This window comes from Piliocolobus tephrosceles, chromosome 2, assembly GCF_002776525.5.
Source record: "Piliocolobus tephrosceles isolate RC106 chromosome 2, ASM277652v3, whole genome shotgun sequence".
NCBI classification, from domain to species: domain Eukaryota; kingdom Metazoa; phylum Chordata; class Mammalia; order Primates; family Cercopithecidae; genus Piliocolobus; species Piliocolobus tephrosceles.
In genome coordinates this window covers 171,667,286-171,685,764 of record NC_045435.1, presented here as the reverse complement: position 1 = coordinate 171,685,764, position 18,479 = coordinate 171,667,286, and the positions used below count along the sequence as shown (strand labels likewise).

The 18,479-nt window shown below is 37.3% G+C and overlaps 1 protein-coding gene across 2 annotated transcripts in view; it reads left to right on the top strand.

Annotated features, from left to right (window-relative positions):
* CP (ceruloplasmin) overlaps window positions 1–18,479 on the top strand; it is a 62,036-nt gene that overhangs the window by 28,389 nt on the left and 15,168 nt on the right. Inside the window, exons 10-17 of one of the 2 annotated variants that reach the window (XM_023215395.2) lie at window positions 7,739–7,889; window positions 9,216–9,428; window positions 10,532–10,739; window positions 12,068–12,207; window positions 13,586–13,714; window positions 16,056–16,162; window positions 17,087–17,303; window positions 17,741–17,880. In XM_023215395.2, coding sequence (XP_023071163.1) covers window positions 7,739–7,889; window positions 9,216–9,428; window positions 10,532–10,739; window positions 12,068–12,207; window positions 13,586–13,714; window positions 16,056–16,162; window positions 17,087–17,303; window positions 17,741–17,880 — 1,305 coding nt within the window. The remainder of the gene's footprint in view (window positions 1–7,738; window positions 7,890–9,215; window positions 9,429–10,531; window positions 10,740–12,067; window positions 12,208–13,585; window positions 13,715–16,055; window positions 16,163–17,086; window positions 17,304–17,740; window positions 17,881–18,479) is intronic. The other variant, XR_002732263.2, reaches the window with a different exon arrangement.

Sequence of the window (18,479 nt, the reverse complement as noted above, 5' to 3'; positions counted from 1 at the left end):
GAATCTGAATATCTCTTCATAGTATTGTATGGAAACATTGCTCATTCCTCATTTCTTTGCATAGTATATATTACTCTGATGTGTGGACATGCTACAGTTTACACAATCAGTCCCTTATTTGACGAGTGTTTGGGTTGCTTCTAGTCTTTGCTTTCACAAATACAAAATAATGTACAGCTTTGTTAGCCCTGTTCACGTCTCTTTGTATCTCTGCCAGCATACCTTAGTGATAAATTCCTAAAAATTGTATTGTTGGAACAAAAGGTAAATGCTTATACAGTTTTGTGAAATATTGCCAAATCCCCCTCTGTAGTTGTGCCAGTTTGTATTTCCAGAAGTTACAAGTGAGATTATCTGTGTTTCCACAGCATTATTACAAACTATATTGTCAAACTTGGGGATTTGCACAAATCTGATAGGAAATAAATGGTACAGTCGAGGAGTGGATCCTATTTATCTTTTTCTATATGGCTATCCAGTTATCCACAAAAAAGCTAAACTTTCCCGCATTGATTGAAATGCTGCCTTTATCATCTACTAAAATATTTATACATAAGTGAGTCTATTTCTAGATTTTCTATGCTGTTCTGCTGGTCTTTATCTATTCATGCACCAATACTATACTGCTTTAATTAGAGGGCCCTTTAGTATGTTTAATGGCTATAGCTATGTCTCATTTCTCTTCTTTTCCTTCATTTTAATGACTAATTTTGCTTACTTATTCTTTCTACTGAACCTTAGAAAAACATACCTAGATCCAGAAAAAGGCTTGAGAGTGTTTTATTGGGATTGTTTCAAATGATATAAGTAGGGAGAACAGACATAATTATGAAGTTGAGTCATCCTACATAAGAATGTATGTCTTTCCATTTGTTCAAGTCTACTTTTGTGTTTTTCAAGAGTATTTTATAGCTCCTCTTATATGGATCTTGGATATTTTTTTAAGATTACGCTGAGATGTTTTATTTTTATTTGGCCTTTGTAAATGGTAATACGATCACTTAAAATTTTAAATATGTGGCCGGGTGCGGTGGTTCACACCTGTAATCCCAGCACTTTAGGAGGCTGAGGCCAGTGGATCACTTGAGGTCAAGAGTTTGAGACCAGACTGGTCAACATGGTGAAACCCTGTCTCTACTACAATTACAAAAATTAGCCTGGTGTGCTGGCACATGTCTCTAATCCCAGCTACTCAGGAGGCTGAGGCACGAGAATTGCTTGAACCCGGGAGGCGGAGGTTGCTGTAAGCAGAGATCGCGTCAGTGCTCTCTAGCCTGGGGGACAAAGCTAGACTCTGTTTCGAAAAAAAAAATTTTTTTTTAAATATGTAACTGAAAAAGAATAAAAAGGTTTTCTACTTTTAGATTCCTATTCTTGATCTCCTGCTTATTTTGGAAGGAATAAAACAAGACTAATATTTATCAAACTCTCTCCAGGTATTGTCACACATATTACCTTATTTAACCTTTGCAACAACACAAGAGGCCGTGTATTTTTATGCTCATTTTGTGGACAAAGAACTGATGCTCAATGAGTTGAGATTTAAAATGAGATTTACCTTTTGCATATTTCATTATCTTCATTTTGCAAATGAAGAAATCACAACACAGGAAGGCCTACAGAGGCATCAGAAGTCCTCATCCTGGTTTTCTCAGTTACTAGTCATGTGGCTACAGATTAGTTATTTAATATTTCTCATGTCCATCTGAATCATCAGTAAAATGGAGATGAAACCTGCCCTGCTGATGCATCTTGATGGGTTGCATTCTTTCTTTTTGAAAGAAACAAATGGAACGCATATAGGTTAAAGCACTGGGTAAGCTAAAATATATTAAGCTGACAAGGAACGATTATCTTGTCTAAATGCATACAACACAATGTGAAGTCAATCAATTTCTAAAGCAAGTTCCTCACCTTTATAACTATTATTTTTTTTAAAAAATCAGTTTAATATGAAAGTATTTCATAAACACTGTTAAAATTATGAAAATATATGGAAGCAAAAGAAAATAGTCTCAACACAAAAAAGTGATCACAATTGCATATATTGTTTGCAATTTGCTTTATACACTTAAAATATTATGACTATCCTTCTATATCATTAAAAAAACTTCGTCATTATTCTGAATGACTGCGAAGCATTTCATGATATGAATGCACCATAATTTATTCAGTCAGTTCCCTATTGTCAAACATTTAGATGGTTTGCAATTTTTTACAGTTATGAACCCTGTGTATTTGGCATACTATTTTTTGTTTTAACTAAAGAGTAGGATAGGTCCATTTTTACTTCATGGGAACAAACCTTGGGACTTAAATTTCTAGGTCACAGGCTAGGCACAACTTATGTGCTTGTCAAACTGCTCTTCATAAAGTAGTATTTTTCAAACTGCAGATCATGACCCATTTAGTCGGTTGTAACTAGCGAGTAGAATTTTTTGAAGTATCAAGTGGGAAAGAAGAGACAATGTCAAAGTATACCACATACAGTAAGTACCAAGTAAGTGTTGTCAAAGTATACAACATACAGTAAGTACAAGTAAGTGTTAAGGAAATTTCTTTTCTGGTGTGTGTGTGTGTGTGTGTGTGTGTGTATAGGATCACAACATGAAATGTACTTCTTATGTGGTTGCAATAGAAAAGTTTGAAAATCACTGCATAAAGTGTAGGAGAGAGGCTGTTCTCTGCCATTTTACTAATACTTAGTTTTACATTTTTACAAACAGCATAGGTGAATTACTGCACCTCATTCTCATTTAAATTTATAGCTTAATAAAGTTTTTTAACCATTTGCACTGCTTCTGTCAATTTCTTGGTGATGGCAGATATTCATTTTCAATTATTAATCCATAAGATATCTACATGTTAAGTCATATAATATATATATGTGTGTATATACTACATACATATTACCTTTGTTATGTATAATGCAAGTCTTTTTCTTTTTTGTGTTTTTTCATATTCCATTATTGCTTACAGTTGAGTGTTTTTATTTTTTGTTTGCCTATGACGATATAGCTGTTTTCAGTGTTGCATAGCCAAATTATCAATTCTTTTATTTTTATTTTTTGCCTTTTGTATCATACTTAGAAAATTATTTTCTATTCTATAGGTAAGTAAATATTCATCTACATTTTAGTCAGTATCTTAAAATTCTACTTGTAACACATTTTGAGTTTAGTGAGTAGAGCTCTAAGGCTCTAAGTTTGCCTTTTCTAAACAACTATTAGATTATCTGAGCATTATATATTAACCAATCTATTCTTTACTCACTGATTTGAAGTGTCACCTTTATCACATTGTAAATCTTGCATATATCTGGATGATTTTTCTAGGTTTCCTAGTTTACCATGTGACCTATCTGTACCCTACCTATACCACATTGTTTTTATTAGTATAGCTTGTAAAGTTTTAAATACATGATAGAACATGTTCATCCATTACTGAAAAGAATTATTTTCCCTTTTATTCTTAGATGCCCTCACGTACACATTCTTCTAGATCAATTTTAATAAAATTTTGTTAAACTAAAAAACTGCCATTGGTAGTTTTTTTTTTTTTTTTTTTTTTTTTTTTTTTTTTTTTTTTTTTTTTTGAGACAGAGTCCCGCTCTATTGCCCGGGCTGGAGTGCAGTGGCTGGATCTCAGCTCACTGCAAGCTCCGCCTCCCGGGTTTACGCCATTCTCCTGCCTCAGCCTCCCCAGTAGCTGGGACTACAGGCGCCCGCCACCGCGCCCGGCTAGTTTTTTGTATTTTTTTAGTAGAGACGGGGTTTCACCGTGTTAGCCAGGATGGTCTCGATCTTCTGACCTCCTGATCCGCCCGTCTCGGCCTCCCAAAGTGCTGGGATTACAGGCTTGAGCCACCGCGCCCGGTAGTTTTTATTACTATTACATTAAATGAATAGCTTTAGTTGGAGAGAATTCATCTCTTGGCTATAATTCATCTCTTAGCTATAGTTAGTCTTTCACTCAGGAACCCTTTAATTCAAGTTGTCTTTTTAATTATTCAGTAAATTCTTACAGTCTTTTTCATATTTGTCCTGCACGTTTCTTATTGAATTCCTATTTTTTTAATATTATGCATTACATGGTATTTTCTAATTGCATATTGTCATTATAGAAATAGCTGTTAGTTGCTTAACATTTATTTTGGAGCTGGACATCTAAATATTCATTTCTTAGTTCAAGTAATTTCCAACTGATTCATATAGGTTCTATATTATCTACAAATAATGCTAATTCTCTTTGCCAGTATTTCAAATTTGTTCTATGTTCTTGCCTTAATATGATGGGTAGAATACTACAAATAATATTAAACAATAGTGGTAATAGCCAGTAGCCTTGTTTTGTGTCTGATCTTAATGAGAACATCTCTATTTATTTTACCACTAAGTATGAATTGGCTAGTGGTTGTGCTTTATTCTACTTCCAGTTTACACAGAGTGTTTTTAAAACAAATCACTTGTTTAAAAAACAAATCACTTGAGCTGCTCAAAAAACATCCTGTGCTAGGCACAGAATTCACTGGTAAATAAGACAAGTAAGTTTCCTGCTCTGACAGGTTTTTATTCTAGTGTATATGGGAGGAATGAGGGGGATGGGAGGAAAGGAGATGAAGATAAGCAAACAAAAGAAAATGAAATAGATAACTTCAGAAAGTGACAAGTTCTGTAAAAAAAAAAAAAAAGAAAAAGAAAAATAGGGTAATGAGATAGTGAACAGAAATTCTAGTTCAGATAATGTGGAGATAATATTTAATGTGATGCCTAAATTTCAAAGAGACAGCCTTGCAAAGATCTGAGAGGAAAGCAAAGGGAAGAGCTAATGCCAGAATGTCATATTTTATAAAAATTTTTTTTTAGATTTTCTTGAAATTATTATATAATTTTTCTCCTTTAATGTGATCAACTACAAATAAATATGACAGCTACATTAAGGACTTTCTAATGTTAAACTATCTTTGTTAAACTATCCTTGCACTCTGGGGGAGAACAATACTTGAGTATGGTGAATTTTTCTTTAATATATTGGTGGGTTGAATTTGATCGTGTTTGATTTAGAATTTCTCATTTAACTTATAAATGAAATTAATATCCATGGTTATATTATCTTTATTAAATAAACCAGGAATAGTTTAAATAGTTGGGAACCATCTGCTCCTTAGAGAGTTGAAAGAAACTACCTGTAAAATTATTTTGACTTTTAAAAAGGAGTAGTTTTGTTGTTTATGTATGGGGCTCCCCCCATCCTATTTTTTTTTTTTTTTTTTTTTTTTTAGACAGAGTCTCGCTCTGTCGCCCGGGCTAGAGTGCAGTGGTGTGATCTCAGCTCACTGCAACTTCTGCCTGCTGGGCTCAAGCTATTCTCGTGCTTCAGCCTCCTGAGTAGCTGGGACTACAGGTGCCTGCCCCCACACTCAGTTAATTTTTGTATTATTAGTAGAGATGGGGTTTTGCCATGTTGGTCAGACTGGTGGCGAACTCCTGACCTCAAGTGATCTGCCTGCCTTGGCCTCCCAAAGTGCTGGGATTACAAGTGTGAGCCACTGCACACAGCCTGTTTATATTTTTAATCACTATTTCATTTCAGCCATGAGTACTGGTCTAGTCAGGTACTTCTTTCTAAGTCAGTTGATCACACTTATTGCATATAATGGTTTATGTTTTTCTTCCCTATATATGTGATTATATTCCTTTCTCATTTCTAATGTGGTATTTTTTGGTTCTCTCCACCTTTTTTATTAGATTTGCCAGAGATTTACATATTTCTCTGGTCTTTTCACAAAATATATTTTTGGGTTTAATCATTTTACCTGTGTTAAATTTGTTAATTTATGCTTTTGTCTTTATTAATTTTTCTCTGTAACTAATTTAAAAAAATTTTCAGATATTTACATTTATTTTTATTTGGTTTTAAGATAAAAAGCTTTTCAGATTCTTAGTTTATATGTTTACATTTCATACATTTTTCTTTACAGCGTTCTCACAGACATTACTTTATCTCAATTACTTGAGATTTGTTATCTCAACATTTCATTTTCTCTTTGATCTAAGAGTTATTTGGATCAAAAATGACATTCTTTTTTTACTTTTTGTCCTTGACTAGTAATTTTTAATTTTATTGCATTATGATCAGAAAACATGCCTGAAAACATTTCACTAAAGTTTTCTCTGTTGATCAGTATATAGGTGATTGTACCAGTCCCTGCTGGAATCCTTACACATCTGAAAATGACTTTTGTTGTACTTTACCTGGTGTTACATTTTTGTATCATAATATTTTTTTCTCAAAAAGATAAATGCTACTTCACCTTCTTCTGGCATTTATTGTACTTGGTAATTTCAATGTCAACCTGATTTTTTCCTTTCATGATAGCATTTTTAAAATGGAAAATTTACCAGGACATTTTTAGGTATAGATCTCTATTATTAATTTTGTCTTGTTTTCAGGAAGCTTTTGAATCTGAATCCTCTAGTCTTTTCCCTTTGTGGTGGCAAACACTTCCACTAGTATTTCTTACGATTGTGCCTCCTCCTTTTATAACTTCTTTCTAAAATTATTACAATGTGTATATTTTTCATCTTCAAATGCTCTCATCCGATTTATGGGATCTTTCTTTTTTTTTTTTCAGACAGAGTCTCCCTCTATCGCCCAGGCTGGAGTGCAGTGGCGCGATCTCGGCTCACTGCAAGCTCCGCCTCCCGGGTTCACGCCATTCTCCTGCCTCAGCCTCCCAAGCAGTCAGGACTACAGGGGCCCGCCACCACGCCCGGCTTTTTTTTTTTTTTTTTTTTTGTATTTTTAGTGGAGACAGGGCTTCACCGTGTTAGCCAGGATGGTCTCAATCTCCTCACCGCGTGATCTGCCTGCCTCGGCCTCCCAAAAAGTGCTGGGATTACAGGCGTGAGCCACCGCACCCAGCTAATGGGAGCTTTCTTTAGATCACCTTCATCATTGATTCAGTTCTCTGCAGGATCTAACCTTCAGGTCTTTGCTTTAGTTCGATTTTTTCAATTTGATAATCACCTTATCATGTATCTGAAGGACTGATCTCAAGGGAAAGACAGGCAATAATCTCTATTCTCTCCTTTGAGAGTCAATTATTCTCAGGGGCTCATTTGCTTTGATTCCTTTGACTGCCGTCTTCTGAACTACGGAATCATTTCAAAGACCAGACAGCATTTCTGCTTCCTTTTTTTTTCCCCCCCACTGGGAGAAGTGGGAGGAGGTGATAATGTCTGAACAGCTGGCTGGAGATTGTTTGAATCTCTGTTGGAATTCATTGGGAGGTTATTTCTTCATCCAGGATGATTTCTTCCTCAAATCTGCTTCCATCCTGCTCTGCCTTACAGAAATTCTTCTGGTTTTCATGAATGTGGATGGCATCTTCCCTGATTTCCAGCACAGACCCATATTCTCTCGTATTTTAACAATTTTTTTTTCCTCTGGTGGCTTCAATTGGTATGTGCAATGTGAGCAGGAAGGCAGAGTTAGAACCCTTAGATGCAGAGAGAGGCTCAGATTACTATACTGAACCACGAATCCACTAAACAGATACCAAAGAAAGCTCTGGTGGTGAACTGAAATATTTCATGAATCCTAGTTTACAAAGAGCAACAGAAACTTCTGTTCTCATTCCTTCCCTTAGGCGTGTTTGTGCACAAATAGTATTGTGCACATGGAGGTCTTCTGTTTTACTCATTCCGTCTTCATCTCATTTTGTTTTGATTTACAGAAAGATGTAGACAAGGAGTTCTACTTGCTTCCCACAGTATTTGATGAGAATGAGAGTTTACTCCTGGAAGATAATATTAGAATGTTTACAACTGCACCTGATCAGGTGGATAAGGAAGATGAAGACTTTCAGGAATCTAATAAAATGCACTGTAAGTACTACATCATCCACCAATCTACAAAGTTATTTTAGTACTGCATATGTAATGCTTTTAACTAAACCAAAATGTGAAGAGTTTTGCTCATTAATTATTTTTCAATAAATGATGACAACAGTGTCCTGAAGGTAATATCATTGGTTATTTGATGTGTCAGTCAATTAGTCATTATTTCACTTAATTCAAGATATGTCAATTACATGAATGGTCCTTAAAGTGTGGTCCCTGTATCAGTAGCCTCAGCATCACTGAGGGACTTATTAGAAATGCAAATTCTTGGACCCCTACCCTGAACTACAAAGACCGAAACTTTGGAGATGGATCCCGGCAATCTATTTTCAACAAACTCTGCAGGTGATTCTGATGAACGCTACAGTTTGAAAACTACTGGATCAGATGCTTTTCTCATGTGTGGCTCAATAATGACAGGCTCATTTGATTATTCAATATGCAGAAAGAGATGATCTCAGCCCTCAATGATTCTAACCCTTGACTGCACATTAGAATCACCTGGGAGCTTTCAAAAAATGACCAGTGCCCTGGAATACCCCCACAGATGTTTATTTAAGTCTAATATTAGATTTTTTTAATACCTAGTGTAATTCTATAAAGTGGTTAGAGCTCAGAGACAGTGAGTTCATTATTCAAAAAGCCCACACCACTAATGGACATCAGTAAAAATTATTGTAGCTAGTAGAAGAAAAACATGTAAAGTTGTGTTACAAACTGATATTTTCAAGCTAGGTACTAGTCATGCTACCCACAATCTTTAAAATATTTCTTTTGATTCTGCATTTTTGTATATTTGGAAGCACTGAGAATATTATTCATCAAAAATAATTAAATATGCAAGATAAAGAAAAAAACCTCCTACATATGACCTTCCCTGTTATTCAAGATGAATTACAGACTTTTTCATCTAGAACAGCAACACACTCCCAGTATATGGTGCACAGAAAAAGCTGTTATAATTCGCAGATTTGGGTGCTCACAAATATAATCACTTAAGGAACTGGAAATGACAGAATCATTGTTTTAGCCAGGAAGAGTAGTGCGATTCCCACGTTGCTAGGGGCGCTAGCATAGAACTTCAAGAACTAGGCATTCAGCTCTGGTCCTTGCAGCCAGCGTCTGCTCTGGAAGTGCCAGGAACGGCAAGGAGTTGCAAGGACACTCCTGACACATAAAGCGTGGGCAGGCCTGAATAGGTCTTTTAAAAATTAAAAATTAAAAAAACAAAGTTGGTCCTGGAAAGTCTGTGAGGTTATCATGTAGTAGAATCTAAACCACTTCCAAAATGTTACTTCCCAACTTTCATAGCCATGAATGGATTCATGTATGGGAATCAGCCTGGTCTCAATATGTGCAAAGGAGATTCGGTCGTGTGGTACTTATTCAGCGTTGGAAATGAGGCCGATGTACATGGAATACACTTTTCAGGAAACACATATCTGTGGAGAGGAGAACGGAGAGACACAGTAAACCTCTTCCCTCAAACAAGTCTTACACTCCTCATGTGGCCTGACACGGAAGGTATATTTATTTAAAGCCAAGTCTCTAGTGGATGAATTTGTGTAGTTTTGGTTTAAAATTCTGTAGCAGAATGTGTTGGGCGATAAACTTATTCCTTCCCCAAGCCTCCCAAGTGCCTTCCTATCTCTGAAAGAGCAAGTCCAGGCTACTATCAGCTGAAGTATGTACCAGATGGGTCTGTTTCGTAGTTACTGAGGAGAATGTGGAGTAAGAAAAGAACAGGGTGTGGTTTTTCTCCGCTTCCAAAGCCTCCTCAAGATGATCCCTTTTTAGATTATGGTCCTTTTAAAGACAGCTGGAAAATCAGACTAGAAGGGGAATGACTCCCATAAATATTCTGCACCTAAACTTTTCATGTCTCTGTAGCCTAGATGTAGGCTGTAAGTAGAGGCTTGTTGGTTGCAAGTGAATATTCTATTTTAGCATTGTAGCCATGCAGATTCAGAGACATCTACAGACCTGGCTCTGAATGAGTAAAACAAACTAAAACAGAAGAGAAAGAATTTTAATCAAAATGTGAAAATATGCTAGCTTGTTTCAGGCTTTATTTGGTTTACGATATGCCACTGAAACTTAAGACCAATCCAGTGTCACCCTTTCCTCCCTTCAACAAATGTAAATACAGTGATGAACGAAAGAGATAAGATGTCTTATGTTGCTGCAATTCTAATGCAGGGAGACAGACAAGCAAGTATATTAATGCATGTATGTCAAGTGATTATAAGTACATAAAGAAAAATAAGGCAGGGGAAGGGGGTGGTGACTGAGAGGGGAAAGGGTCAAGATTCTCTCAGGAGGTGCTACTTAAGGAGAGACCAGAATAAAATGAGGACATTGAACCATGAGGATATTTTGGGGAGACAGCAGAGGAAACAGCAAGTGCAAAGGTCCCAAGGCAGGCACACACTTGACCTGTTCTAAGAACAGCAAAAGGCCTTGGTGCATGGAGCAGGGTGAGCAGGAGGGGATGTAATCAGAGGTGTGGAAAGCTAGATCACCTAACTGAGACCACAATAAGGACTTCAGCATTAATTCTGAGGAAGGTGGAGAGCCCCAGAGGGCACTAGCAAAGAAGTGACATGTTTTCTTATTTACCACTCCAGGGACTTTTAATGTTGAATGCCTTACAACTGATCATTACACAGGCGGCATGAAGCAAAAATATACTGTGAACCGATGCAGGCAGCAGTCTGAGGATTCCACCTTCTACCTGGGAGAGAGGACATACTATATCGCAGCAGTGGAGGTGGAATGGGATTATTCCCCACAAAGGCAGTGGGAGAAGGAGCTGCATCATTTACAAGAGCAGAAGTAATTCTCCAGACTCTGATTCCCAATTTCAGCTGTAATTTTAGGTTTCCTTTTCAGAGAAGTAAGAATTACACCAAATTTTAGAGAAAAAAAAAAAAAAAGTTGCATTAAACAATAACAACAACAAAAACAACAACAAAACACTTCCTAGGAACTTGTCCTCATTCATTTCTGTTTCTCTCAATTTCCTTAAGGGAAAATTTCCATTTACCTCCTTTGATCCTTTGGAGTCTTGCTTTCTTTTCTGCTGCAGTGTCTTCTCACATTCATGTGCCCTCACGTATCATTTCTTTTCAAACTTAACAAAAGTTAATTCCCAAATCCAGAGCAGAAATATTATTCCCCTTAGCAACAGTTTGTTGCTTATTTTTCCTTCAGAGTTTTCATTGTTAGTCTAACAGTCATTTCACATTCTTAAAACTGTAATGTATGGAATATTTTAAATGCTTAAAGGTGATATAGCAGATATAGTCTCTACCCTCCAAGAACTTACAGGAAAATATGGCACAACATTACCAGTAACATGTGCATTATGGAAAAGTACAAAATAAATTCTGTATGAATAGATGTAAGTGGAGGATGATTATTAGAGCTTCAGAAACATTAATTTAGAGCAGCATCACTCATCACTTCTAGTTAGCCCCTTCTTCATACTTTTCCAAGCACGTTCCTCTCCATCATCCTCCTTACATCATGCACTGACTGCATGGAGATGATCTGAGGGATTGGGGTGGGCAGGTGTTCAGATCCAGGGTGCATAGCACAACTGGTGACCTGTGGCTACCAGTGGTTACCTAGTTAGCTTGACAGCAGTAGTGAGTATGATTTGCAGTGTAAAGGAGTAAACATTTATTTTGTAATTGGGGTAAAATGGTTAAAAGGCTACAGGTGCCATTAGAAATGAAAACTTCAGGAAAAGGGAATGCCTGGGAAAATATGTCCATTTCAGTTCCTATAAATCAGAAATACTGGACTCATAAAATTTTAGAGTTATAAAGTAATCTTAGAGATGATCTGTTCAAATATCTCATTTTAGGGATGAAAAAACTGAAGTTCCAATACGCAGTGACTAGCTAGAGGAAATTTTCACTAGTGGCAGGGTAGAGGCCAGGACTCAGATGACTACACTCAAATGGCTAGGTGTGCCTTCTACCACACATAAAGTCTTATTATTCTTTCTTACTTGGATAGAAGAGTGATGATTAAAAACTACTATAATTACTCTAATAAAAACTATATTTTTATTCAAAATTTAAAGTTTAAAACTTGTTACATTTTCATTAAGACAAATACTAACCTTAGTTTTGTTTTGTTTTTTTTTTTTTAAGTGTTTCAAATGCATTTTTAGATAAGGAAGAGTTTTACATAGGCTCAAAGTACAAGAAAGTTGTGTATCGGCAGTATACTGATAACACGTTCCGTGTTCCAGTGGAGAGAAAAGCTGAAGAAGAACATCTGGGAATTCTAGGTATGTTAATAGCTCCAGTTTATTAGGTGTGGGTTAATGATGTGATGCTACCTGCAGTAACAGTCAATTCATATCTATGGGTTTCGTTTTCTTGGTTCATATATCAAAGTTGTTCAAATAAAAATTTAAAAATTAGTTATCTAATAAAATAAGACTTAAGTTTATTACATAACATGGCATAGTAAAATATTACTTATTTCTCTTAGAAACAATGTATTATCCTGTATACTGATAAAATTATATATATTTTGTTTTTATCGAATTGATGCCTGTAGTTTTAGTGAAGTTTCCAGAAACTATTTTCTAATGAAATTCTGTATTTTGACAGAGTCTCGCTCTGTCGCCCAAGACGCAGTGCAGTGGCGTGATCTCAGCTTACTGCAACCTGCTGCTCCTGGGCTCAAGTGAGTCTCCCACCTCAGCCTCCCAAGTAGCTGGGACTACAGGGATGAGTCACCACATCTGGCTAATTTTTGTATTTTTAGTCGAGATGAGGTTTCGCCATGTTGGCCACGCTGGTCTCAAACTCCTGGCCTCAAGTGATCCACCCACCTCAGCCTCCCAAAGTGCTGGGATTACAGGCATGAGGCACTACACCTGGCCCTAATGAAATTCTTAACCAAATTCTCCCCATCATCCTACTCATTTCTCGCAAATTATAGCTATTTACTTTTAAAATTAAAATATAAATGATTAATTACAAGAAGAAATATACAAAAGGAAATTAATTACAACAGGAAATAAAAGAAAAAATGGTACCACACACTGCACAAAGCAGAGGAAAAGCTGCCTTCAATTTTTTAGGATTCACTTTAAGACAGAATGTCTAGATCTCGAGCAACACTGGTCTTGAGACATTTCTTTAAAACTATCAATTGCAGGGGTCCCCACTCCTATCCCCACCCAACTGTGTTCCCATACGGTCAGCATTCCCCTGAGGCTTGGTTATCCTCAACCCCTACACTAAGACACCAAGGCAAAATGGCATTGTTCCTGGAGCACAAAAATCCTACCAGACAAGAGACAAGCTAAGATTTGATAAAGGGTAGAAATGGGAGGGGTATCCCCACACCAAGGGCTGCAAAATGACTCCTGGTCAGATATCCAACCCACCATGATTAAATGACCAGTACTCTGCAAAGGACTTTCAGGCCAAACCTCCCCTAGAACTCTTAAGAGATAAACAAATGGTCTCCATCTTTATTTCCAGTGTATTGATTCCAAATTCCCTGGGATGCAGTATAAATCCAAGAGTATTACAGCACAAACCCATGGGGAGAGAAACAAGTTATCTTTGCTGATCTTTGCTTTTATTACTAAGTTAAACCTTCTGCTTGGACAGATAATACAAGCCACTTTTCCTTTTCACTTTTTCCAGGTCCACAACTTCATGCAGATGTTGGAGACAAAGTCAAAATTATCTTTAAAAACATGGCCACAAGGCCCTACTCAATACATGCCCATGGGGTACAAACAGAGAGTTCTACAGTTATTCCAACATTACCAGGTACTTGTGGTGTGGGGTTGGGGGGGGTGTCATTTTAACAGGGGTATACAGCCTTTCCATAGATTACTCTCATCACAGAGAGTCTGGACCAAGAAAGTGAAAAGGGAGGTAGTTGTGAAGAGGGGATACAAGGAGGTGTCTGTGTGTATGCAAGTACATGCACATGTTCATACTAAAAAAAGTCCACAGGAGAGCTTAAGAGAAAAACCTGAAGGTACTGGACATCTATGAATCCTCAAGGGTGAATCAGAGAGATGCTGTCTCCTCGCTCAGCTAGAACACAGCTCAAACGACATCTACCACACCGCATGTGGCTGGATGTTCCCACGCCTGCCTCCAGCACATGTGGTTCTAAGGGCCAGAGGCTGCTACTTGGAACTCTAAATTCCCCCTATCTAGTCCAGTATCTGGCATGTATTAGGGGATCATCAAATGTTTCTTTAATAAACACAGAGTAAAATCTTAAACAGATCATATACATAGGTGAGCATTTTCTTTAACAAGAACCATATTTTTCTTCTATTAGTTATAAAACTGGCTTCCAGGAAAAGACTATTTCTCAATAACTTACCAGGGAGTAGCAAGGGTGCTCTTTTAGGTAGAGTGGTCAGGAGGGCTTCCTTGAGGAGGTGGCATTGTTGAAAACACTTAAAGATTGAGAAGTAATGAAATTCAGGTAATTGTACACAAAGATTCTAGGCCCTGAAGATAGGAGCATGCCTGGTGTGTTTGAGCAGCAGCAAGGCAACCAGAGGATAGAGAAGAGCACACAAGGGAAAGAATGCTAGAGATGATATCCAGGAAGAGCTGGGACCAGATGGAGTAGGGAGGACCTCAGACTCGAGATTTAAGACTGATGTTCTGATGGACACTTTTTAAGGGGCTGTTCTGGCTGATGTGTGGTTAAGTGACCATAAGGCGGCAAGGACAGAATCTGGGGTCAGTTAAGGACCATTGCAATAATCTGGGTAAAATAATAATAATCATCATCATCATCATCGAGATTTGGAACATGGTGGAAGCAGCTGAAGTGGTGAGATGTTATCATATTCTGGTTCTATTTTAAAGGTGGTGCTAAAAGGACCTGCTGGAAAATGGGCACTAGGGAGTGTCAGGGAAGAGAGGAGTCAAGCATGATCCCAAAGTTTTGGGCATTGACCACTGGTAGAAGAGCAGGTTGTAAAGGGGTGTGGAAAAGAGAAGGGAATGCTATTTTGCAGCTCATGAGAATAAGTAAAAGCAGAGATGGCAAGACAGTAATATGTGCAGGTGGTGAATCAATACTTTATATTCTAGCGAAATTTTCTGCTTAGAAAAAGGGTGAGGACGTAGGAACAGCTCAGACTGAGGCTTGAAGAAAAAGTAAGATGTCTACCACATCACTTGAGATCATCTCTGTCATCTTGCTTGATTCTCTAGTGAATGTCTGTCAGACTCTGGCAGGTTAATGTGAGAGCATGAAGATGTAATGGTGTGGTCTAAATAAATGGGATGGAAAATGAGTGTGGCTGGGATTGGTGAGTGCGCATGGCCAAAAGCCGAGGTCTGTGAGCAGTTGCACAGGAAGCCCTGAAGTGACTGGAAACACAGATCAGACTGGAGAAAAGCCCAGAGCACATGCCCGGAGCCTTGGCAAAGTAGGAGGGTGAAGCAACTGGTTGTCTTCAAAGTGCCAAGGCCCAGGGTGTGGTTATGTCCTGTATGTGGGAGTAGTGACAAAGCAGCACATGGTGTGATCGAATTAGAGGGACCAGAGGGGGGGGTAAACAAAACTGTGGCAAATCGGTGACTCATGAGATCAAGAGGTCTAATGGCTCCTCGCCAGGAATCATGAGCTCACTAAGGATGATTGTGAGAGAGGACAAGGAAAGGAAGACCATGCTGAAGCTGAGGGAATTACACAACATAGTCCAGATACACACTTGCAGAGAAGATTATGGGAAAGGTGCCAGCCACTGGGGAAAAATCACTTGGTATCTGAAGAGAAAAAAGTATATTAGGAAAACATACTTCATACTTCAAGCTAAGAAGAGATTGGTTGCAAAGTTTTTTCAAATTGTAATATTGGAAGTGCACCTCCTAGCTTCGTGGTATGGCAAGTGGGTTATAGCTAGTTAATTTATAATTAACTCAAAAAAATGACAAAATGTTTAGTTTGTCTTAAAACTAAATTCCTGAAAAGAATCTTGAGTACTACAATTTTTAAAAACTAATTACACTGACATTTCCAGTTCCTGGATCCTAGTTATCCAGGCTGTGTGTGTGTGTGTGTGTGTGTGTGTGTGTGTGTGTGTAATATAAACCAAATACAACCAGATCCATTAACACTTGATGAATTTAGGTAAAACTCTCACTTACATATGGAAAATCCCAGAAAGATCTGGAGCTGGAACAGAGGATTCTGCTTGTATTCCATGGGCTTACTATTCAACTGTGGATCAAGTTAAGGTAAAGTGTAAATCATTTGTTTTATGACACTTCCCAAAACAGACACACAATTGAAGGGAGATGAGGTTAGCATTTTCCTGTGGTCCAATTATATGTTAAAATCCTAGGAAAATAAGCTGTTTTGCAATCTACTTTAGCAAATATGCTGCTACCTATGACACACAAGACAAAAATCTAACATTTCCTAATATGATACAGCTCAAAGGCCTTTCAAGATCATATTCGGGAAGTTTCGATATTGTCTTGTGGGTCACAGGTAGCCACTGAAAAATTGACAAAGAATGGCAGTATATTTGCATTTCAGATCATTCATTCCGGTGGAATGATGGCAGGCTTGGAGAGGGAATAGACTGGAGGTTGGGAGCCCGTTGTAATACATGAGGCAAATTTCAAGGACCTCTACTGTGAGGAGGGCGAAAAGAAACGGAGTGAGTTATAGATAGATGGGTGAAGTGCCTGAGTGAGCCAGAGGGAAGTAGCTCCTTGATAATTCAGAGTTCTGGCTCAAACAAATGAGTAAATTTGGTATTTGTGGTGCTATTTATTATTATACATTTCATTCATCTATGAATTTTTTAGAGACTGCCATAGTGCTTGGCTCACACTCAAGAGTTCATAAGTTTACAGAACAAACCAACACTGTTCATTTGGGATTCTTTTAAAATCACTGCTCACTGGGGGAGTTAATTTTTGCCTCTGCAGACATTCTGTTATGTCAGCATCACCACATGACCTACTTACTACTCATCATTGTTCCAATTTAACTACTTCAAGTGAAAAGTTACTGAATTGGCAGTACCACATTGGGCAAAGTCTACTTCAATCAGTCTCTCCAAAATTCCAGAGGCTGTGGGTGTAAAGTCTCAGTTCTCTGAAATCCTGACCTACATCACAAGGGTTACTGAAGATTTTCCTTGTTTCCAGGATCTCCACAGTGGATTAATTGGCCCCCTGATTGTTTGTCGAAGACATTACTTGAAAGTATTCAATCCCAGAAAGAAACTGGAATTTGCCCTTCTGTTTCTAGTTTTTGATGAGAATGAATCTTGGTACTTAGATGACAACATCAAAACATACTCTGATCACCCCGAAAAAGTAAACAAAGATGATGAGGAATTCATAGAAAGCAATAAAATGCATGGTATGTTACATTATTCTAAAAGAATTTTTCTACTTTTTTATCATTTTCCCTTTCAAATAAAATTATTTTGGAGACTATTCATTTGTTTTGTCTTAAAATAAACCACTTCTGCTTCACTTTGTAGGTGAGGTAGAATTCTGTTCACAACAAAAAGGGGATTATGCTCAAAATCTTTTGCTAATTTATTTTCCAATTCCAAAATCTCATTTCCTTTGAAATAATCCACAATTAAGATTAAGACTTTTGGTGCAAAGTGCCTAGAAAAGCAGTGTATGATATTATTCACTTTAAAGTATCGATTTCCCTCATTTGTAGTAAAATAAGTCCTATGACATCAAAAAGATTCTTTACATTAACCTAATAATCATATTTTCTTTGAAATAGCCATTGGTTTAAAATATCCTGAAAAGTAACATAAAACCATATGCTTTCCCTAGCTATTAATGGAAGAATGTTTGGAAACCTACAAGGCCTCACAATGCACGTGGGAGATGAGGTCAACTGGTATCTGATGGGAATGGGCAATGAAATAGACTTACACACTGTACATTTTCATGGCCATAGTTTCCAATACAAGGTAAGAGCTATCCATGGCAATTACTCTTGCTCTGTTTGAAAATGTTTTAATACAAGTGAAGAAAACATTTCCTCAGAGAGACTTATGAAAAATTAAAAGCTGCAAAGAGTATAGCTGGTGCTTCATATCCGTGGATTCCCTATCCAGGATTCAATCATGGATTGAAAATATTTAGGAAAAAATAATTCTGCAAAATTCCAAAAAGCAAAACTTGAATTTGCTGCACTGAGTACTATGTGGAATCCATGGAAATGAAATGATTTGTAGGCATTGTATTAGGTATTATAATAATCTAGAGATGATTTAAAGTATATGGAAGGATGTGTGTAAGTTATATGGGAAATGCCATTTGATATAAGGGATTTGAGCATCCATGGACTTTGGTATGGGGGCATTCCTGAAACCAATCCTCCATAGATACTGAGGGATGACTATATAAGGCACAGCAATTTCAACAGACACACCAGCCTTTGTTACACCTTGAGCTCTTCCTGGGATTTGGATTTTTAACTGAATTTTCATGGAGTTCTGCTCACAGATTCCTGATTAAGGCAACTGAGTGGAATTGCTAACAAAGAGGGTAGGAATGTTCACATAAT